The following is a 24,901-nucleotide window of genomic DNA, read 5'->3' on the forward strand; positions in this document are numbered from 1 at the left end:
ATGGAGGCTAAATATTCCCAGTAACACTTCTGGAAATGCAAACTGCTATTTCTGGGACAGCGTAGCTCACTAGGTACCAAGAAAAGGCTTACATTTAAATGCAGCACATGGAAAAGTGCAGGGAGGTAAATTATAGAAAATCAATAAGTGAGTCAAGGGCAGATGGAGGAGGGGGGTGATGCATTAACGTCTGAATGTCTCCGTTTTAGCTATCCCTGTATAAGTGGCTCTTCTGAGATGCCTGGATGTGATGTAAAGGTTATTTTATCAATAGTGATATAATAAGTACTGGGGCAACACTTGCTTCTGTAAATTCTGCAGTGTATATGCAATACATTTGTAAAACTAAACAAATATAAAATGAATCGTATGACTTGCAACTTTTTTATGAATATTTAAAAAATAAAAAAGTCATGGGCTCTGTCCCAATTAAGGTGCCTTAATTCTGAACGATAATCTGACTAAAAAACAAGGTAGCATCCGATGACTCCTTAGCGGTGAATTCACTGTTTTTGGTACACGGAGGGAGATGTTAGCTGGCATGCTAGCAGGTTGTGCCACCTCAGCCCATTGGTTTGAATGGCTAAGTAGTGCATCTAAATAATCTGCCTTATAAGTTCAATGTCTTATTAGAATCCTCTCTACTTAGGCAGCTGTTTAGGTAGGCCGTAGACAGCAAGGCAGCTCACTAGGTTTTCGAACAGACACCTAATCTACAAAGCAGAGGTACATCCTGCTAAGTAAGTTCCTGGGCCTGATTCACTGGTCAGATGGCTTGAGTAAGGTCCCTAACTCTATCAGCTTAAGGTGCGCCATATAATGGCTTACCCAGCGCTCTGACCCCAGCTTCCAAACAGTGTCCATATTTTTGGTCATATTGTATCTCTTGGATATAGAAATAAAACTTACTGATCAAGAATCTAAACTACTTACTGCAATACTCTACTCTTGTGGATCTTCCCCCTTATGACTCAGAGAATAGTAGGATAAAAATGAAATGTGGGCCCCGGAGGCAAGAGAACAATAGCCAGCTATGACTCATATTTGGGCAAAATTGCACCATGGAGCCAGAATAGGAAGCCCTGACTTGTTTATCTTATAGAGAATTGAGTCTGCTACAGAGATGTGAATTGTTTGAGGTATCCGTACTCATCCGGCCACTTCTGAGACTTTTTTCTCTAAACGCTTTAAATGACGTTTTGAAACCTCGGCTCAGACATCTGACATCAGATCCACAAATCGAAGCATTTACTCAGACTTTAGTGAGAGGCTTTTGAAAACAATGATTTCCTGTTGCCACAGAATTAAATGACTGTTATGACAAGTTGTGTGGCCCTTTTTGGCCCAGCCAAAGGATTTTAGAATTCTATTGGTACTGTACATGGACTATTTAACTCAATGCCAATAAATGAATCTGTAATAAGACATTAGTATAGAATAAGGATGCAAATCGTCCCAATTGTACTTAAACCAATAACCAACTGTCACTGGTCGACATGTAAGCAATAACCAACAAGCTTAACCTTCCCCATCAAAGTATAAGTAAGTCTAATGTAGTTTACATAGAGGTGACGTAGAACAGTAACTTGAATGAAAACACTGTAAACTAGTTTCACGTTCTGAATGTATATTTTAAACAACAAAGGTAGAATAAAGTTCGTTACAATGGCTAACCAAGTGATATTGTATCTCACTGGTGATGTGCTACACTAATAAACCGCTGCGCCACCTGAGTGCTCATGCAATGATATTATTAATAAATAAAAGCTTACATTACATACAGTTGAACTGTTATTAAAAAAACCCTAATTAGAAGGTTAAAACGTTGGCACATATATTCATTGCACATTAAAGCAACATATCATGACTGAGTTATTCTTCCAAATTACTGATGGCCTGTGATCCCTTTGCTACTTTGCTAAGTATTTGTTATATTTAAATTAAAAGTAAGCTGTTAGTACTGGTTATGTAGCTGATATATTCATGGTTGTGTTTCAAACTAAATAAATAGCCTGGAATGAAAAAGCTTTACCTTTTGTAGACTTGCTTGGGTCATGTAGGTCTTGTCTATTATCTTGACAGCCACCTGTGTGAAGAAATGTTTAATTAAATGTCTGTAAAATTGTTTACAAATTACTGCTTTCTGTAATTATATTAAATAAATAATAAGTTGTTTGAACCCCAGTTAACACCTTTGAGATGAGTTAATAAGAGTAGTTGGAACAATGACTGTGTGCCGGGCCTTCTTGTCCAAAAAGGGGGGATTTTAGAGCGAGGTGCATTATACACCGATCAGCCATAACATTAAAACCACCTCCTGGTTTTTACACACACTGTCTATTTTATCAGCTCCACTTACCATATAAAAGCACTTCTGTCACTGTAGTTCTACAATTACTGACTGTAGTCCATCTGTTTCTCTACATACTTTTTTAGCCTGCTTTCGCCCTGTTCGTCAATGGTCAGGACCCCCACAGGACCACTACAGAGCAGGTATTATTTGGGTGGTGGATCATTCTCAGCACTGCAGTGACACTGACATGGTGGTGGTGTGTTAGTGTGTGTTGTGCTGGTATGAGTGGATCAGACAGCAGCACTGCTGGAGTTTTTAAGGACCGTGTCCACTCACTGTCCCCTCTAATAGACACACCTACTTAGTTGGTCTACCTTGTAGATGTAAAGTCAGAGACGATCGCTCATCTATTGCTGCTCTTTGAGTTTGTCATCTTGTAGACCTTCATCAGTGGTCATAGGATGCTGCCCACAGGGCTCTGTTGGCTGGATATTTTTGGTTGGTGGACTATTCTCAGGCCAGTCCAGCAGTGACAGTGAGGTGTCCATCAGCATTGCTGTATCTGATCCACTCATACCAGCACAACACACACTAACACACCACCACCATGTCAGTGTCACTGCAGTGCTGAGAATGACCCACCACCCAAATAATACCTACTCTGTGGGGGTCCTGACCATTGAAGAACAGCATGAAAGCGGGCTAACAAAGCATGCAGAGAAACAGATGGACTACAGTCAGTAATTGTAAAACTACAAAGTACTTCTACATGGTAAGTGGAGCTGATAAAATAGACAGGCAGTGTAGAAACAAGGAGGTGGTTTTAATGTTATGGCTGTCTGGGTGTTTAGGCTTGTGCACCATGCGTAGGCACGCTGATTGTGTCTGAAATTAGGTGAAAAAAAGCACACAGTCATGTATTTTACCGACGATGATAATGAAGTGCTTCTTTGAAACAGTACAAGGTGAGGAAGCGTTAATGTCAGGTCAGAAATAAGCTCTTTAATGGCAGCACTGTTTGTGTGGGAGGCGTCGATGGAGGGAACGGCAACGCGAGGCGAAGGACAAAGAGAAAGTCTCGGGAAAAGAAAGCAAGTTAGAGGCACGACGTGTGCAGGTGGCTGCTATTTTTGGTTCCAGTCCGGTGGGTAGGTGAACAGACAGACTGTGCATCCTCTCTGCAGCTCAAAACCACTCGGGTTCAACGTGACAGCAAAACCTCCATGTCCAGAATCTAATCACACTAAGGTTAAGCCAGGCGAGTCGTTATATAAGTGTCATTTTATCAAATGTTTTCGTATGGCAGTGCGAGTTAATACATTTAGCTGTAAATTATTCAACCTTTAGTGGACGGAAACGCAATGTGTGTCGTGGTGCATTATTTACGCAGCCAGTCTCACACAATGCATCTGCCTATACTCTAGGGAGAAAGGTACAGTATGGGTTTGCACAAACCTAAGCTTTCAAGTAAAGGACCTTCCCTAAACTGTTTCCACAAAGTTGCTATACAGATTTTCTCTAGGAATTCACCAACATATGTAGTAGTAAAAGAAATAGTATCTTATAGTATCTTATAGTAGATACACTATATAGCCAAAACTATGTGGACACCACTCCCTCTTTCTGAGTTCAGGCTTTTCTGTTGCTAAAAAGTCCATAATTTAAATACAAGTCGAAATGAATTGGCGAATCATTGCTGTTTGTTTTCATTTACCTAACTCTTATCCTACTGTCCCAACTTTTTAGGAACTTACACAAAATTCATTAGTTCAGTTTTTTAATGTCAAACACAGTTATGGACAATTTTGTATCTCCAATTAACCTGACTGCATGTCTGTGGACTGTGGGAGGAAACCGGAGCCCCCTGAGGAAACCAACGCAGACACGGGGAGAACATGCAAACTCTGCACAGAAAGGACCCGGACCACCCGCCTGGGGATCGAACCCAGGAACTTCTTGCTGTGAGGCGACAGTGCTAAAAATGTTTGGATGTGGAGAAATTAGTGGCCGGCACAGAGCACTGACCTCAACCTTAATGACCACATTTGGGATGAATCAGAACACTGACCGTGAGCCAGGCCTTCTGCCAACATTAGGGCCTCACTCACGTTCTTAACCACTTATCCAATCAGGGTCGCGGGGGGTGCTGGAGCCTATCCCAGCTTTTCAATGGGCGCAAGGCACACAGTAACACCCTGGACGGGGCGCCAGTCCATTGCAGGGCAGACACACATATACACACCCATTCATCTGTAGGGCAATTCAGTGTCTTCAAATAACTTGGCTGCATGTTTTTGGACTGTGGGAGGAAACCGGAGCTTCCAGAGGAAACCCCCGCAGAGAGGCGGAGAACATGCAAACTCCGCACAGAAAGGACCCGGACCGCTCTACCTGGGGATCTACCAGGACCTTCTTGCTGTGAGGCGACAGTGCTAAAAATGTTTGGATGTTTTGAAGTTTGATGTGGAGAAATTAGTGGCCAGCACAGAGCACTGACCTCAACCTTAAAGACCACATTTGGGATGAATCAGAACATCGACCGTGAGCCAGGCCGTCTGCCAACATCAGCACCTGACCTTAAAAAATCCCCTTTAGACACAGTGGGCACAAATTGTGGAAACACTTCGTATTTGTTGTCGAATGTCAACCAAGCTCATGATCAGGTGTCCACATACTTTTGCACGTAAATCTGTCATCTGTATGTCCTGCTACATAAGTGTGACTTTTCCTTAATTCACTCACCTCGCGTCCCGTGAGGACGTGCCGTGCCAGCTTGACCTTGGCGAAGTTCCCCTTCCCGATGGTCTTGAGCAGACGGTAGGAGCCGACATGCGGCTGCTCGTCCACGCTGGAGCCCACGTAGTTCCTGCAGCGCGGCAGCCCCTGGCGACCCGTCAGCTTGGCAGGAAAACCATCCAGGGACGTGTGCTGGAGATGGAGAAGAAAGAAGCCAGGTTAGTCCCGTCAGACATCAGCACTGTGGCCTGCTGTGTGTGTGACATTTACATCCACTCGGTAGCTTTTAAGGTCGGATTATATAAATGGCACGGTCAATAATTTAAAGAAGGGACTTATAGAAGGGATGCTGAGTATTAGATCACTATCAGATTGTAAAATATGTGCAACCGCAAATCAGAAAAAGTTGGGACAGTATGAAAAATGCGAAATAAAATAAAATTGCAGTGTTCCTTACATTTACTTTGACTTTTATTTGATTGCAGACAGTTTGAACCCAAGATAATCATGTTTTGTCTGTTCAACTTCATTTCATTTATTAATAAACCTCAATTCCTGCATTTCAAGCCTGCAACACATTCCAAAAAAAGTTGGGACAAGGGCAATTTAGGGCTAGTAATGAGGTGAAAAAACTAAATAATAATGTAATTACAAACAGGTGATTGTAATCATGGTTTGAGTCTTTGATGAGCAAAGATGATCAGAGGATCTCCAGTTTGTCCACAAATGTGTGAGAAAATGATTAAAATGTTTACAATGTACCTTAAAGAAAGATTGGAATGGATTTGCATATTTCTCCCTCTACAGTGCATAATATTATTAAACCATTCAAGGAATCGGGAGGAATTTCAGTGCGTAAAGGCCAAGGGCGCAAGCTTAAGCTGAATGCCTGTGATCTTTAATCCCTCAGACTGAACTGCATCAAGAACCGCCTCTCAACAACAGCTGAAATAACCACATGGGTGAGGGATTACTTTGGCAAACCTTTGTCAAGCACTACAATACAGAGTTACATGCACAAATGCCACTTAACACTTTACTGTGCAAAAAAGAAGCCTTATGTTAACCATGTCCAGAAGCGGAGTCGACTTCTCTGGGCTCTGAGGCATCTAGGATGGACCATCACACAGTGGAAACGTGTATTGTGGTCAGATGAATCAGCATTCCAGGTCATTCCAGACTGTTATCAGCAACAAGTCCAAAAGCCAGGGTCTGTCATGGTATTGGGTGTGTCAGTGCCCTTGGCAAAGGTAATTTACACTTCTGTGATGGCATCATTAATGCAGAAAAGTACACTGAGGTCTTAGAGCAACATGTGCTGCCTTCAAGACGTCGTCTTTTCCAGGGACGTCCATGCATTTTTCAACAAGACGATGCAAAATCACATGCTGCACACGTTACAAAGGCATGGCTGCGGAGGAAGAGGGTACGGGTACTGGACTGGCCTGCCTGCAGTCCTGACCTGTCCCCAATACAGAATGCGACAACGACGACCCCGTACTTTTGTACATCTTAAGACTAAATCGCTTGGTGTCATTGGTGCCAAAACGTCTTTTAAGTGTGGTGAAAAGGAATGGCAACATTACAAAGTGGTAAATGCTTTACTGTCCCAACTTTTTTTTGGAATGTGTTGCATTCAGATTGTTTAGCTGTTTGACACATTTTGAAACGAAAATCATAGATTTTCGTTTCAAAATGTGTCAAACAGCTAAACAATCTGATTGTCCTACAAGTGCTTGGTCTAATAACTAAACTGCACTAAGACGGACACCCGGTATAGTACCATAGTACACGTGGGTCACGCTGCATTACAAACAGACTAACAGCTAAATCTGAGCGACTGAATGCTGCAGTGGAAGCTTCTAAGTGCTCCTTGGCTCCAGTTAACTTCAGTAATAACTGCCTGAGAATGCTGGCTCACTCAAATTTAAAACACTGCAAGGCAGAAAAATAATGTTGGACCGAGATATTACTTAACCACGTCTAAGCGAACGAAGTATAGACGGTGAGGAAATATGAGAGGAACGTCTGGGTGCAATTTAGCCTAATTGAATCTCTCTTTCATGCCCACCGCAAAACAAATGACGGATTTGATTCAGCCAATACATTTGAAGATTTGTAAGTGGTGTATAAAATCAATCATATGCCTCAGATTTTATGGCAATAGTTTCGGGAAGGCTCTTTCCTGTTTCAGCATGACAAGCTTGGTGTGGACAAACTGCAGTGGCCTTCACGAAGCCCTGACTTCAACCCTATTAAACAACTTAATGATCAATCAAATCAGACCAACAACGATGTCTAACCTCAAGATAAGTGGAGGCAAGAGGGATGGAAGGGTTGAAGGAGCTCTGTATGGAATGGGTGGTTCACAGTCAGGTGTCTACATACTTTTGGCCATATTGTAGTAAAACCCACTAATGCAAAAATCACTTGCAACTTGAAGTGTTTCTATTCTAAAAGATTTCACCAACTTCTTTACTTATCTTCACTTATCTGTGTCGATATATAATGAAATCACCCGTCCACATATTTAAAATTTCATTTAAAAAGCTGTAGTTTGCATTTCCTAAAGTAGTTTATTATAGATTTTGAGATGAGCCCTTAGCGGAACCCTTTTTCACCTATGCACTCTGCACAAGCGCCTCTCTACCTGCTAATCAGGGTCCCTACACATCGTTTTAAGACCCCATCCACATAGTCCCACATAGTCCGGTCATCCCGCCCTAGCAGAAACGTGTCTGCTGCAAGCACTGCCAATTATGCCCGCTAGATGGCGCCCAGCTGCCCGGTGGCAACGCTGACTTTCGAACCGAGGCGTTCAGAATCTCGGTGCTGGTGTGCTAGCGGATTATCCCGCTGTACCACCTGGGCGCCGCACACAGTATTTTTTAATAAGCCTCTACCAGACAGTTGAGACAGTTGATCACAAAAATCATACAACTTCAGCTGCTAGCTGTTTTCTTAAAACCATCTACCAATAATTTGAAGTTTAAGACGTCAACCAAGGAGTAGATACGGCCCAAACAGGATTATTTAAATACAGCTTATTTTTACACAAGTACAGTGTATCACAAAAGTGAGTACACCCCTCACATTTCTGCAGATATTTAAGTATATCTTTTCATGGGACAACACTGACAAAATGACACTTTGACACAATGAAAAGTACTCTGTGTGCAGCTTATATAACAGTGTAAATTTATTCTTCCCTCAAAATAACTCAATATACAGCCATTAATGTCTAAACCACCGGCAACAAAAGTGAGTACACCCCTAAGAGACTACACCCCTAAATGTCCAAATTGAGCACTGCTTGTCATTTTCCTTCCAAAATGTCATGTGATTTGTTAGTGTTACTAGGTCTCAGGTGTGCATAGGGAGCAGGTGTGTTCAATTTAGTAGTACAGCTCTCACACTCTCTCATACTGGTCACTGAAAGTTCCAACATGGCACCTCATGGCAAAGAACTCTCTGAGGATCTTAAAAGACGAATTGTTGCGCTACCTGAAGATGGCCAAGGCTACAAGAAGATTGCCAACACCCTGAAACTGAGCTGCAGCACAGTGGCCAAGATCATCCAGCGTTTTAAAAGAGCAGGGTCCACTCAGAACAGACCTCGCATTATTCGTCCAAAGAAGCTGAGTGCACGTGCTCAGCGTCACATCCAACTGCTGTCTTTGAAAGATAGGCGCAGGAGTGCTGTCAGCATTGCTGCAGAGATTGAAAAGGTGGGGGGTCAGCCTGTCAGTGCTCAGACCATACGCCGCACACTACATCAAATTGGTCTGCATGGCTGTCACCCCAGAAGGAAGCCTCTTCTGAAGTCTCTACACAAGAAAGCCCGCAAACAGTTTGCTGAAGACATGTCAACAAAGGACATGAATTACTGGAACCATGTCCTATGGTCTGATGAGACCAAGATTAATTTGTTTGGTTCAGATGGTCTCAAGCATGTGTGGCGGCAATCAGGTGAGGAGTACAAAGATAAGTGTGTCATGCCTACAGTCAAGCATGGTGGTGGGAATGCCATGGTCTGGGGCTGCATGAGTGCAGCAGGTGTTGGGGAGTTACATTTCATTGAGGGACACATGAACTCCAATATGTACTGTGAAATACTGAAGCAGAGCATGATCCCCTCCCTCCGGAAACTGGGTCGCAGGGCAGTGTTCCAGCATGATAATGACCCCAAACACACCTCTAAGACAACCACTGCTTTATTGAAGAGGCTGAGCGTAAAGGTGATGGACTGGCCAAGCATGTCTCCAGACCTAAACCCAAAAGAACATCTTTGGGGCATCCTCAAGCGGAAGGTGGAGGAGCGCAAAGTCTCGAATATCCGCCAGCTCCGTGATGTCGTCATGGAGGAGTGGAAAAGCATTCCAGTGGCAACCTGTGAAGCTCTGGTAAACTCCATGCCCAGGAGAGTTAAGGCAGTTCTGGGAAATAATGGTGGCCACACAAAATATTGACACTTCAGGAACTTTCACTAAGGGGTGTACTCACTTTTGTTGCCAGTGGTTTAGACATTAATGGCTGTATATTGAGTTATTTTGAGGGAAGAATAAATTTACACTGTTATATAAGCTGCACACAGACTACTTTTCATTGTGTCAAAGTGTCATTTTGTCAGTGTTGTCCCATGAAAAGATATACTTAAATATCTGCAGAAATGTGAGGGGTGTACTCACTTTTGTGATACACTGTATCTAGACTAAAAGTAAGCTCAACCAAATAGTTAAGCAGACCATCAAATGGTTAACACCTTAATAAATTGTTTTTTTTTTTTCAACTTCATCACTTATTTCCAAAGAACCTTATTTAAATGCTTGTTTAATTACTACACATTAAGGTAAGTAATCCATCTGATGAGACGTCCATGTAGATCATGTCTGTGCTGATAATGCTGCATTGTGGAGCAGTGCACAACCACAACTTTGTCAGATGACCGTCTTGCAGGTTTTTTTCTGTTATGTGAAGCTTTTACTGTCTTTCTAACCCGCATAAGAGAGAGTATTGACGATCTGAGAGTACTGTGACTGCTGAGTGCTGAACCATATATAATTTACGAATCGTCCGTCCTTAACTGTAGAGCTTTGAAATGCAGGGATAGTGTAAGAACTGGTCATTTGAGGTTTTCATGGTCAAGCATCTGCACACAATTCAAAGCTCAATGTGAAAAATAGTAAGTGTTGGCTGGAGTGCTGTAATCCACGTGTCTACTGGATTGTCTATTTTGGAACAATCACAATTTCTTTAAATATAATAGATTATGCTTCGCCATTCGACAGTCTCCAACTACAGATTTGTGGAAAGGTTTTAAGGGAGGTCATTTTCTGTTTCAGTATGCCATGGTGTTGACACTTTTAATTGATCTGTACCAAGCTGGACAGTAGATCTTTGATCACAACCCTATCCAACAACTTTAAGATGGGAGAGCTACTGAATTTTGCATTATTACACAACATCAGTGGCCAATCTTATTAATACTCCTGACTGAAAGCAAATACCTGCAGTCCTGTCCCAAAATCTAGTGGAAAGCCATCCTACAACAGAGATGAGCCTTAAAACAAGGACATATGGATGTGATGTTTGGGTGTCCTTGTACTTTTGCGATGAAGTGATTCATCATTATTCAGAATAACATGCCAGAATGTAAAACAAGCATGCATTCTAGGATATATAGGAGAAAACGTAATGGGAGTCGTTTAAGCACCATCGGGAACACCAGGGCAGCTGCTGCTGTCCATCTTCGGTCTCGAAAACAAAACTCGGCTCAGGTTTCGAAGTTGCCGTCACACCCTGTTCTGCTGTAATGCTGCAGTGATCAGCACTGAAGTGCAAAGAACAGCATTTTAGAACATAGTGTGAGGTACTTCAAGGGGACTAAAGTATCCCTACTTTTTAGTCAACATTAATATTTAATTTTAAAGACACAATATACACTATATTCCTGGATAGTACATCTACCCATCCCAGAAACACCCTGGTCCATTGCCATAGTCGCCATGCTTGAGATACAGAACCCCCCTTCACAATGTGTTTCATAATTTTAAGCTACAAGAAAACTGAGTTGACTGAGGACCCCAATTGAGGACCACCCAAGTGTGGTGGGCGTTCATGGTTCTGATTAGGCATTGCAGTTTGAGCTTTGGATACCACCCTGGATCCAAAATTTATGTTAATTTGGATTTTAACGTCATGCCACTCATTACACAAGGTTCATCACTTCTCAAGGTTATATCAAACACAGTCATGGCCAATTTAGTGTCTCCAATTGACCTCACTTGCATGTCTTTGGACTGTGGGAGGAAACCGGGGCACCCGGAGGAAACCCACGCAGACACGGGGAGAACATGGGAGAACATGGGAGAACATGCAAACTCTACACAGAAAGGACCCGGACCGCCCCACCTGGGGATCAAACCCAGGACCTTCTTGCTGTGAGGCGGCAGTGCTACCCACTTAGCCGCTGTGCCGCCCGGGGGACTGTTGTGAGTTTCTTTCCAGGGCTCAATACACCCAAAACCATCCAGTGCACATCTCTACTCATATAACCACTTTCCAGTGTATCATTTATTATTAGCCCCTCGTTTCCACCAGGAACTTACCCAAAAATGCTGTTCTGGCAGATTATGAGTGGTTTAAATGCAGTAAGAGCATAAGGAAAGCTATTCTGGACTCACGTTGAAGAAAGGCGCACCTCCAATACCTAGTAGACTGGGATGGTTATGGACTAGAGTGAAGATCCTGGCAAAACTGACTTTCACCACCGGTGTCCAAAAAGAGCAGCACCACATCCATACGTCCATGAGATCAACCCCCCAATACTTCCAGTGCCTCAGTGGCCGCGCCTAGCGGAACGGCCTTGTGAGAACCACATCCTCCAACAGACATACAAAATGCTCTGCTTTCCCAGCGTACTAACCACGTTCCCATGTTATTGTTTGTACTCACTTCCCACACCGCCTCAGCCATTGGACGTTTAAGTTCATTCATGATGTGCAGCACCAGTGTCTAATCCCCTTGTGTGTATTTACATCCGTTCCTTTGTTTATTATCCTTGTGCCATGCCCATGTCTGTGCCGCCTACATTGACCTTTGTGTACTCCTGTATTTGTTTATTACTATCGAATACCTCAAATATGCACTCTGCTCTGTTTTCCTTTGTACTCCATGACACCATGAACTTTCTAGTCTATGACATCATGTTACTACGTTCCGACTGGCAGCGGTTTTTCGCCTCTTATCTCCCGAAACGCTCATCGCCCTGTGTTCACATCGGAAGTAGAGATGGGACGATCGATCGGCTACGAATCGGTATCGGCCGATTTTTAATCAAAATATGCTATCGGCGATCGGCGATATTTCCTAAAAGTAGCTGATCCGATCATGTGATATATAAAGACCACGTTAAGTTAACAGCTCAGTGGATTGATCCAGACTTTGAGCTACGAAGCACCAACCATCACATCACCATTCATCAACAATCGTACAGAAACCATCGTGAAAGCTCTTACGATATAATTTTGCTGATTATAATATTTACTTTAAAAAGATAATTCAACCCGGTCACATCTGAGTCGATTCTATCAGCACGTTATATAAACTCGTGGTTCACTTTAGTAAATCGGAAGCGGTTCTTACTTGTGATGTAGATGAGAACAGAAAACGTTACAGAGCCAATCCGAGGCAAAAGTTTATTCATTTAATGTAAGAGAGTCACACAAAATGTTCTGTAGTAGCTGGTGTTTATTTAAAACCACGACAATTAATTAATAACAGTAAACACGGAGAGATAACTGAGAAGAGAAACTTATGCTTCACATAAAAACGAATCAACTCATGAATCAATGAATCACTTATAGCGATACTGTGAACTCTGCGTCTCTGTAACTCTGTAACTGCGTCTCTTTTAAAGGCACACACACACACACACACACACACGCTGCTCCGGTTTATCTTTACTGTGAGGCTCTTTTTAAGTTTATTTACTGCTAATCCCCCCCCCCCGGATTGGAATCGGCTATCGGCCGATGTCCCTGAAAGGAGATCGGAGATCGGAATCGGTGTCAAAAACCCAGATCGGTCCATCTCTAATCGGAAGCGTCATCATCGCCTGTTGGAGTTTGGTTGCCGTGGTTTCTCTAGTAGGAACTTCTATGTAAAAACCAAAAATTGAGCATACTGTTTCACTGTGGCAGAGATAACGTCTTTACCGCCCTGCTAAATGCTCAATAGCTATTGGTAATGCCACATCACTTTGCTCCTAATTTGCATAAAATTAAATTGCTTAAATTTTTGTGTTGCTGACCCCGCCCACTTTGTCTTTCAAGTTTCAAAGTTTAATTTGTCACATACAGGTCACACATGAGGCTGGCACGGTGGCTCAGGGGGTAGCACTGTCACCTCACAACAAGAGGATCCTGGGTTCGATCCCCAGGTGGAACGTCCGGGTCCTTTCTGTGTGGAGTTTGCATGTTCTCCCCGTGTCTGTGTGGGTTTCCTCCGGGAATTCCGGTTTCCTCCCACAGTCCAAAAATATTCAGTCAGGTTAATTGAAGATACTGAATTGTCCTATAGGTGAATGGGTGTGTGTATGGCGTGCCGTCCAGGGTGTTACTGTGTGCCTTGCGCCCACTGAAAAGCTGGAATAGACTCCAGCACCACAACACTGGATGCAACCCTTCTACTTTTATCTGGGCTTGGGACCGGTTCTGAGAGTGCACCTCCCAATGTTTAAGCTGTTTTTAAGTCACCGACCCCCATTTGGACATTTGCCAATCATGTCCATGAGATTCGGGGCGAATATCATGGCTTTGAGTACCAGTTAATATTAAGACTGAGAGCAGGAAACTAAACTCCTAACAGTAAACAAGCCAGAGAGTTGTGCAAAACATTAAATGCACAGTGGGAGCAATTATTTCCCGTGTTTATGCGAAAGATCTAAATTGGGTCAGCCAACATCTAAAAGATCCAGATCTTAAACCTGCATTGGCCCCAATATTAATCCTTCCTGAACATTGGATCAGGACGTCCACCTTCTTTCAGTCTTAAATAGGGATGTCCCGATCCGATCTCAAAGATCGGGATCGGGGCCGATCAAGGCATTTTTTAATTGATCGGAATCGGCTTTACTAAACCCGATCTTAATCCCGATCTTTTGTGTTACGTCAGCATGTCCGCTGTGTGGAAATACTTTAAATTGAAAAGTGAAACAAGTCCAGCAGTGAAGTGTAACGTCTGCAGTGTGAGCGTTTCACGAGGCGGTGGGAGCAGAGCTGCGTTCATGTGTGAGAGTGTGTGTGAGTTAAGGATCACACCGGTTTACAAAACAACGTAGTGATGCACTCGTTTAATAAAGAAATAAATGCACGGTATATTCACATATTGTCGGGAGCAGAACACTTTATTAACTTCTTCTGTTACGGTACCAAATAGCCGACAGTTGAGTCAAGCACGCTATTTCATGTTCTATGGAAGGCCTAAAGGGTCAAAACACACTTACTTCGTGTACAAACGTCCATCAAACCACTGTCACAATACAAGCACTTTAAGAACTGGCTTTCCTTCATAACAAAAGAGCCTTTCCATTTTATTTTGGTATTCAGGTTTTACTGTAATGCTTTTAAGTAACTTTTTTTCTTATATTCAAGTTAAGCTGCTACACAGATTTCTGTTTATTTTTAGTGCATCACTGCATTAAACATTTTTTTTCTTTGAATGTAAAGTTTAAAGTAAAACTAATTATCTCACTCATTTTGATTGATTTTGTAAAAATACAAAAACATTAAGCAATAGCTTGGATGCAGCATTTTTCCCTTCAGCACTGCAGAGCTATTTAGTTGTTAAACATATACACTGGATTAATTTGAATAACTGTAATGTACTTGAAGTGTGCACTGTGTGAACAGTATTATCTAGTTCTTATCTAGACAATATCTAGAAAATACAAGTATCGGTTTGAGAATCGGGATCAAAATTAATAATCGGGATCGGTATCGGGAACAAAAAAACGTGATCGGGACATCCCTAGTCTTAAATACAGGTGCTATTCTAAATTTCTAAGAAGGCCAGGTTAAAAGTGAGTTTGAAAGTCCACAGCCCTACACGGAAGAAATCTGGCAACCATGAAGACAAGCTTTCTGCACGTATGTTTCATTCATGTTGAATTGGCAGCCCAGAAATTAGGCTACGTATTGTAAGATCTGGATATGGACGCTTTCTTAATGTATCTATTGGCACTATTTCACCCCTCCCTGAATAGCGCCTTGAGAGAGGGGAGAGTTTTACTGGGATGAAAGTGAAATGGGAGAATCCACTGCTTCCTCTGGGATGACTAATAGCCCCTGACAATAGAAAAAGTGTGTGTGTGTGCATGAGTGTGTGTGTGAGTGTGTGTACGACGGAAAGAAAAGGAGAGAGATTAAATAAATGTAGGAAAGTCCCTGAGCAAGTGTAAGTCAACCGTCAACACCTAATACTACTTTTCCAATAATGATGAGCTGCCGACCCACCGCGTTAACACATTACTAGGAGGCACAGCTGCCAAAAATACCACACACACACACCAACCAATTAAATACATCACTGTAGATATTAATGTTACCGTAAATACAGTTCACAGAGTCCCAGTCATTTCTGTCAGATGTAAGATGAGTTTGGATGTGATTAAAGAATGGATGTGTCCCAAATTGCTTACTGTGTACTACATAGTGTTTGTATACCAGATCCAATGCAGGGCACCAATCAATCACTAATCAAGAAGCCAGTCCACACTTCACATGTTTTTAGAAGATAGGAGGAAATCCAAGCTCCCAGAGAAGAACATGCAAAACTTGCAGACATTGACCGAGGCAGGAATCAAACCTAGGTCCTCAGAACCTTTATTGCAATGCAGCATCCACTCTGCTAGCAGTTCCACTGAGCCACCCGCTGGTTTAGAATAATGGTTTTTAGTTGTAAGAATGTGTCGGAGGGTCGTTCAGGTGGTGCAGCGGTAAAAACACACGCTTGAACACCAGAGCTGGGATCTTGAATACATCGTGTCGAGTCTTAGCTCTGCCTGCTGGCTGGGCTGAGCAGCCACGTGAACAACAATTGGCCTGTTGTTCAGATAGGGGTGGGATATTAAAAAGCCGGATAGGGACTCTCTCATAACTAATGCAATTATGACCTCTGCTGGCTGATTGATGGTGCCTGCACAGAGACGGGAAAAGAGTGCTGTCAGGGTGTGTCTCTCCGTACACAGTGCTGATCCGCATTGCACTCGTCAAAGTGTAGGTGACAAATTGCATATGGCTGCTGCCCACGTGTCGGAGGGGGGCGTGGGTTAGCTTCGTTCTCCTCAATCAGAGCGGGGATCGGCATTGGTGGAGAGGAAGCCCCCATCTGATTTGTAAACAAATTCAGATGTACTGTGGATACCTAAACGTTTTAATCAGACCCCATATCAATATCTGTTGAGTTCAGCATGATGATCTTGTTGCACAGAGAAAAAGTTGGCACCTAAAAACAACTCAGATTTCCTACACAGAGGCATTTTTCTTAAAAATATAAGACTCCTCAGGGCTTGTGCTGCGTCTTCGCGTGGACTATTGATCGTGGTGTTCTGCTCGGACATGGTGGAGAATTTCCCTGGCGCCGTGCTGAGTCATTAATAAATGAGGTGGAACTAAACGTGTATATACACAGTACCACAAGTCTGACCTGGAATGACCTGAATGTTTGTGCCAATTTCTTATAAAACATGCTTATCATAATTACATACTTTCTTTCATATCATTTTCCAGACAAATCACGGTTAAAAATGAACGAGAGGGCGGCTTTGTCAGGTCGCTTTGCTGCCTATATAAGCGTATCTTCGAATGACCTGGATGTTTGCTCCAATTTCTAATCATTTTTCATTTTGTTTATGCATTTTCTCCCCTTTTTTCTCCTTTTTAGTGCGTCCAATTGAAGAAGAAGAAGAGAAGATATACTTTATTTATCATATATACTACAGTTGTACAGTACAATGAAATTCTTTCTTCGCATATCCCAGCTTGTTTGGAAGTTGGGGTCAGCCATCGTACGGCGCCCCTGGAGCAGACAGGGTTAAGGGCCTTGCTCTTAACCCGATTGCATCATGCTTCCTCTCCACCAATGGCGATCCCTGCTCTGATTGAGGAGAACGAAGCTAACCCACGCCCCCTCCGACACGTGGGCAGCAGCCGTATGCATCTTATCACCTGTACTTTGACGAGTGCAGTACAGAGAGACACACGCTAAGATAACTCTTTTCTTATCTCTGTGCAGGTGCTATCAATCAGCCAGCAGAGGTCGTAATTGCACCAGTCATGGGAGAGAGACCCTATCCGGCTTAGTCCCGCCCATATCTGAACAACAGGCCAATCGATGTTCATGTGGCCGCTCAGCCTTAGCCGGCAGACAGAGCTGGGATTCGATACGATGTATTCGAGATACCAGCTCTGGTTCCAGCGTGTGTTTTTACCGCTGTGCCACCTGAGCGGCTTCAATTTCTAATAAAACATGGACTAATCATAATTACACAGACTTCCTTTCATATCATTTTCCAGACAAACTGAAGATCTGTTTATTCGAATTGGACCGTACGAATAAAAAATAAAGAAGAATTTCTAAGAAGAATCATACAGAAGCATGTGAAGCACTTGGGTGCGGCTGTAGACCACAGTAGTCCGCCAGTGCCTCAGATCTGCTATCAACCAACCGGGCGCCTAGACAGACAATAACTGGCTTGTCTGAGGGAGGGAGGGCCGGAAAGACTCCACATAACATTTACATTCTCGGCATATAGCAGATGCTTTTATCTAAAGCGACTTACAGAACTGTGGCAGCATATCGTCTAAGCAATTGAGAATTAAGGGCCTTGCTTAAGGGCCCAACAGTAGCAACCTGGCAGTGGTGGGGCTTGAACCAGCAACAATTTGATTACTAGTCCAGTACCTTAACTGCTAGGCTACAACTGCTCTACATAACTGCTGCAATTACGACCTCTGCTGACTGGTCGATGGTGTCTGCACAGAGACAGGAGATAATGGAGATCAGTGCGTGACTCTCCGTGCTTGATACGGATCTCCAAATGAACCCGTCTGGTGCGGGTAAAAAGAAGAGGTCGGCTACTGCACATGCCAGAAGGGCCGTGTGTTAGATACGGCCCTCCTCGGTAGGGAGTGGAGTTCCGCAGCAATAGAGGAGAAAGCTATCCCTGGGGTGGGCATCCTGCCAAGATCATACAAGAGCACAGGAGGTAAAAAAAATTATGCTAGCTCACTACAAATGGGGTCCAGGGTTCGAATTACCACTGGTGCTATCAGCCGGTCTGGAAGGGCGGGTAAAAATGTACAGTTGTTATTTCTTACAACTGTACGTCTTGTTTTCTGTTTGGTGCTTGCCGGCCCATCTGGATGTTACAATAGCCTGCCGGGAGCGCTGTAAATGAATAAAGAACACCAGTAAATGAAAACCAACAGATAAGCAGATGGCATGATCTCATTGACACCATGCTAAGTGGCCCCTACTACCTCACAGTTGTTGCTTGGCAGTGTTGGTATTTATGGGATGAGGTGTTTTGTGGCATCTACTGTGTGGTCAGTGCTGCTTCAGCTCTAACCAGTGATGTAGCTGCTGTGGAGCAGAGCCAGCTGGAATCATTCTGGTAGGATGATTCATTAATGAACATGCCAGTGCTATGCATCTGTTGCCTTGAGAGTGGGACTGCATGAGTTTACTACCCATGGCCACTAGGAGTCCAGAGCTGAGAATCAAGCCACAATGAAAAGGCTGGGGTGGGACAAGGGGCATCAAGGTTGGACACACATTTATTTATTGAGTGGATGCTTTTATTCAAATACAACAATTGTAGGACAGTTGTAGCCTAGTGGCTATGGTACTGGACTAGCAATCAAAAGGTTGCTGGTTCAAGCTTCACCACTGCCAGGTTGCTGCTGTTGGGCCCTTGAGCAAGGCCCTTAACCCTCAATTGCTTAGACTGTATACTGTCACAGTACAGTGAGTCGCTTTGGATAAAGGCATCTGCTGAAAATGAATAATGTAAATTGGTTGTTCATAGTGACTGAGTAATGCTGGTAGGGATGTGAAAGCTTAGCCATCACATGATGCTCCTTCCTGACGTTCCTTTCTGATGTTCCTGACTTTCCCGATTTAATTTCCTGACTGACTTTCTTGAAGTTTCTTTTTTAATGTTCCTGACGTCCCTGATTAACTTTCCTGACGTTCCTAATTTACTTTCCTAACGTTCCTGATTTACTTTCCTGACATTCCTGATTTACTTTCCTGACACTCCTGACTGATGTTCCTGATCCACTTTCCTGACACTCCTGTTTTACTTTCCTGACATTCCTTATTAACTCTGCTGACGTTCCTTTCTGACGTTCCTAATTTACTTTCCTGACGTTCCTGACTGACTTTCCTGATCCACTTTCCTGACACTCCTTACTGACGTTCCTAATATACTTTCCTGACACTCCTGACTGACGTTCCTGATCCACTTTCCTGACTGACGTTCCTAATATACTTTCCTGACACTCCTGACTGACGTTCCTAATATACTTTCCTGACACTCCTGACTGACGTTCCTGATCCACTTTCCTGACTGACGTTCCTAATATACTTTCCTGACACTCCTGACTGACGTTCCTAATATACTTTCCTGACACTCCTGACTGACGTTCCTGATCCACTTTCCTGACTGACGTTCCTAATATACTTTCCTGACACTCCTGACTGACGTTCCTGATCCACTTTCCTGACACTCCTGACTGACGTTCCTAATATACTTTCCTGACACTCCTGACTGACGTTCCTGATCCACTTTCCTGACACTCCTGACTGATGTTCCTGATCCACTTTCCTGACACTCCTGACTGACGTTCATAATATACTTTCCTGACACTCCTGACTGACATTCCTGATCCACTTTCCTGACACTCCTGACTGACGTTCCTGACTGACATCTCTGATGCTCCTTCCTGATGTTCCTGACTTTCCCGATTGAAATTCCTGACTGATTTTCTTGATGTTCCTTTTTTGACATTCCTGACATTCCTGACTCACTTTCCAGGAACGTAAGAAAGGAACGTCATGAAAGTAAATTAAGAACGTCAGGAAAGTCAATGAGGAATGTCAGGAACGCCAGTCAGGAAAGTCAGTCAGAAAAGTCAGGCAGGAAAGTAAATTAGGAACGTCAGTTAGGAACGTCAGTTAGGATCGTCAGGAAGGAACGTCAGTTAGGAACGCCAAAAAAGAACGTCAGTCAGGAAAGTCAGGCAGGAAAGTAAATTAGGAACGCCAAAAAGGAACGTCAGGAAGGGACGTCAGGAAAGTAAATCAGGAATATCAGAAAGGAACGTCAGGAAAGTAAATTAGGAACGTCAGGAATGTCAAACAGGAACATCAGGAACGTCAGGTACTGGACTAGTAATCAGAAGTTAAAGCTCTGTTGGGCCCCTGTAAGCGTCTGCTAAATGCCATAAAACGTAAGTGCGTAAACTGCGTGAATTTCATCATGGCAACTCATGATGTGTCTCTGTGGTGTGTATGGCCACTACGTGCCTGTACACACTCCCATCTTCACGTCTGGGCATCTCCGATGAGATGGTGGATGGTGTTCTGGGGGATCTCCTCCCAGACCTGGATCAGGGCATCACTAAGCTCCTGGACAGTAACATGCACTGATACATAACGTCCCAGACGTCCTCAATTGGATTCAGGTCTGAGGAACGTGAGGACTTTCAACACACTCTGGCCACATGAGGACAGGAACTGTACTGCACCAGTGTAAGGTCTGACAGTGGCTCGTGAATTCACGTTCATCGTTTCTTTATCTTGATCAGGGTCGTGGTGGGTCCTGTTTATCCAGAAACAATAGACACAAGACAGGAATGCACAGGGCACCAATACACTTCCTTCCCAAGTCAGACTGTTGTTGGAAAAACGTAATGAATTATATAATTTACTAACTGTTTTCCTACATTAATAGTGTGGGACTATTTAAATGAGTTACTAGTTAACTCATTCCTGGAGGAATACTACTTAAGTGGTGCTCTGTATGAGTAGCCGCTGCAAAATGCAATAGTTTCACATTCGTCTGACTTTTTTAAGTACCGGACCATACCGGATTCATCTGGACCACGTACTGCCGTGGGATGATGCTGATTAACTTATCTGATTCTGTCTCCCAGAATATAGCAACTGCAATGAGATCGTATTTCAGTCATGATATGGACCAAAGCTCACAGCTGGGCCAGCTGGAAATAGATCACAGCCGTTACATATGGCCCATCCTGGCCCAGATTACAAATATATTGAAAACTTTATGCCAGGGTAGTGATATTACAACCATGGCTGCCTAGAAGAAGCCATTTTTAGCATCTTTTTTTTTATTTGTTTGTGCTCTGTGGACAACTGGCATCATTTATTTTTATGCTTTACCATTACTTTTTCCTGGACAGGGTTGCAGCAGATCCAGCTTTTCTGGAATCACAGACGCAATGCAGTAACACACCCCGGACAGGACACTAACCTCATTGCATGCATGGTGTTGCAAGAGAAACTGTCATGCTACTGTGATAAATATAGCCACTTTGGAAAACCATTGTAACTTAACACAGTCTACCACTGCATCAAGTAATGCAACCTGAAACTCTATTATGCAGACAGTGAGCCATTTATCAATTACATGCAGAAATGTCACAGAGTTTGTCTCAGATGGACTGTAAGGCAGTAAAAATGTGTGCTGTGTTCAGATGAGTTTGAAGGGGTATTTATTTACATCACAAAGAGAGTCCCTGAAAATCAATACACGTGTGCTCTGACTGATCTCCTGGTCATCAGTGCAAAAGCATTACAGTTTTGCACAACAACAGTATTCAATTACCACAAGGTAACCATCAAATAACATTAGATAGACCAGCTTAGACAATTGTGTGAAGCTGCTGGGTGAAAGTCCAGCATGGCCAAGTTAGTTATAATGGTTGACCATTCTGCTCAAGCTGGTTATGTTGTTTGACCACCTTGGGCAAGCTGCTCATATTTGTCCACGACCCTGGTCAAGCTGTTAATGGTCTGTTAAAAGCTTTAACAGGGCAGTTCTATCTTAGTGGTTAAGATACTGTGCTAGTAATCAAAAAGTTTTCCAGTTCAAGTCCCAACACTGCCAGGTTGTCACTGTTGGGCCCTTGAGAAAGACCCTTAGATTGTATACTGCCACAACTGTAAGTCGCTCTGGATAAAAGCATCTGCTTAATGCCAAAAATGTAAATGTGCAGACCAGATTGTTTAATCTGGCTATGCTGGTTGACCAGCTTAACCTATATTAACAAAGGCCAGATAAACTATCAAACATGTGACCAACAAAAACTTATTTACTCACTTTCTTAACTGCTTATTCAATCATGGTCAGGAGGGGGGGCAAGCATATCCCAGCTTTTCAATGGGTGCAAGGCACACAGTAACACCCTGGACGCCGGGGCGCCAGTCCATCTCAGGGCAGACACACATACACACACCCACTCACCTATAGGGCAATTCAGTGTCTCCAATTAACATGACTGCATGTTTTTGGACTGTGGGAGGAGACCGGAACTCCCGGAGGAAACCCACGCAGACACGGGGAGAACATGCAAACTCCACACAGAAAGGACCCGGACCACCCCACCTGTGGATCGAACCCAGGACCATCTTGCTCTGAGGCGACAGTGCTACCCACCTAGCCACAGTGTCGCCACAATAAAAACTGCTCAGGTCAATTATTAACTGATAAGTAAACCAGATAAACACTCAAACTAAGTTGAAAACAAATCATACGCTAACCAACAACCAGCTTGAGCTGGTCAGAATGCTGGTTATCAATCAATAACACAGTGCATGACCAAAGACCAGTCAGGTTGACCCTCATGAACTGGCAGATCAGCTAAACCTAGGGTTGCCAACCGTCCCGTAAAATACGGAATCGTTCCTTATTTGGAAACTTAACGTCGCGTTCCGTATTGAACTGATACGGGACACGCTTTGTTCCGTATTTTATCAATGGGAGAGAAATGCTTCAGATTAGACTGAGACAGGCCGATATGTATGAAACAGAAGGAAACTGCTGCTACTGTGGTAATTAGAAAGCGTTTGGTTATTATTTTAAGTAGTGTTCACTTTTAGTCTTAGCAACGCCGTGTGTGCGCAGGCTTATCAGCATAACAACCTGTTTAATATACATTTGTTTGAGTAGCGCAGTGGGCAGAGCGCATCGCGCATATATTTCCGCCCTGGGTTTGAATCCGGCTTAGGGCGAAACTAAAGTAACACAAGCAGGGCCCCCCCAGATTTTCTCACTGCCCCCCTAAGCAACGCAGTCCACAACCGGGGCTGCATGTCAGTGTGTAGATGGATTATGTAAAAATGTTGTTTGCACTATAGAGAAAAAATGTTACCTATGAAGGTGTAAGACCCGTTATATTTTTTATAGGTGCAACCCTAACCGCCTACCCCCTACTCCCGCTCAGGTAAACACCTGCCATCCCACCCCCCACCCTATGCCCTCTGCCAACCCGCCAGCCCAGGGTGTTCCTTATTTCCAGTTCTGAAAGTTGGCAACCCTAGCTAAACCATCAAACAGAAATTAAAGCACATGTGATAATGGCAGGTCAACAAGCTGCTATTCTAGCTGGTCGACCAGCTTAACCAGCTTCAGCTTCCCAAGGGTAAAAGGCATCTAGAACCCTTGTAACCAGCAGAAGCTTTGAGCCAATATAGGACGTCCCAAAAGAGAACAGCACTAACATACTAACATGTACATAACAATACATCTCAGTTCGAGCGAATAACCGTTCATTCGAGAAGATTCCATTACTAGTAAATCAATGTAAATACAGCACCTATAGACTTAGACTTTACATATATGTAAATATATATATATATATATATATATATATAAAGCTAATAAGTATTACATCTTATAAATAATGCTAAACATGTACAGAAGTGTTTGGACAAAATATTTGAGTAAAAACGTCAATATTTTGTGAAACGTTTGTGTAGAAACAGACGACTGAGGTATGACAGGGTATCGATAGCGCTTCCTAACAGTGACACAGCAAAGCATTGTTTAATAAACACAGCACTTAAATTAAAATAAACATTTGCACTATAGATAATTTTATACTCACATTTTCAGCCTCTCGCTCGTTTACTGTCGGTAACGGCATTCTGACTGGTTTTACTGGTTTTTGAGGTCGGTCAGTCTCATCTCAGCAGCACTAACGTTAACGTTACATCTCTAACGGCCTGTCAGACCGGTCGCGCTAAACAACCGATTAAAAACAAACACATGTCGGTTTATTTGTGTCCAAACAATCCTCTAGGGTTATAAAAAATAAACCAGTCCAGTGTGAGAGAAAATACCAGTAACAAGGAGCTCTTTTGAATAACCACAGTGTTACTCCAGTCTCATATGGGCGCAGCGTTGAACCGGAGGGATGAGAGGATAGGCTGTATCTCAAACACACCTGTACTCCCTATCCAGGTCCCCTTCGTGGCTCAACACACCGTTCGGTTTACTGTACGACAGGCATGATTCAGCAACTGAATTTCTCCACCTTCCGGACGAAAAATTAAACAGCACTAAAGCAACAAAGCAACATCTTTTTACCGAACCCCTGAAGATACATGGTGTATTTTTTTAGGTAAAAAAAATATATATTAAGAAAAAAAAAACATTTAAGTAAAAAAGTGGTGCGCACCAGATACTCTGTGGTGCGCACCAGATACTATGTTTGTAAGAACACTTACATTCTAACAATTTGACATATAAAGTATTTAAACGACGTATGCTGTCAAAGGGCG

The 24,901-nt window shown here is 43.1% G+C and overlaps 1 protein-coding gene across 2 annotated transcripts in view; it reads right to left on the reverse strand.

Annotated features, from left to right (window-relative positions):
• LOC134327000 (serine/threonine-protein kinase MARK1-like) overlaps window positions 1–24,398 on the reverse strand; it is a 48,438-nt gene extending 24,040 nt beyond the window's left edge. For both annotated transcript variants that reach the window (XM_063009092.1, XM_063009091.1), the window contains exons 1-3: window positions 24,226–24,398; window positions 5,036–5,221; window positions 2,033–2,086 (exon numbers count right to left, since the gene is read on the reverse strand). In XM_063009092.1, coding sequence (XP_062865162.1) covers window positions 2,033–2,086; window positions 5,036–5,221; window positions 24,226–24,264 — 279 coding nt within the window. In that variant the 5' untranslated portion in view covers window positions 24,265–24,398. The remainder of the gene's footprint in view (window positions 1–2,032; window positions 2,087–5,035; window positions 5,222–24,225) is intronic.
• Window positions 24,399–24,901: the final 503 nt, after the last annotated feature.

Source organism: Trichomycterus rosablanca, chromosome 14 (assembly GCF_030014385.1).
Source record: "Trichomycterus rosablanca isolate fTriRos1 chromosome 14, fTriRos1.hap1, whole genome shotgun sequence".
Taxonomy (NCBI): Eukaryota; Metazoa; Chordata; class Actinopteri; order Siluriformes; family Trichomycteridae; genus Trichomycterus; species Trichomycterus rosablanca.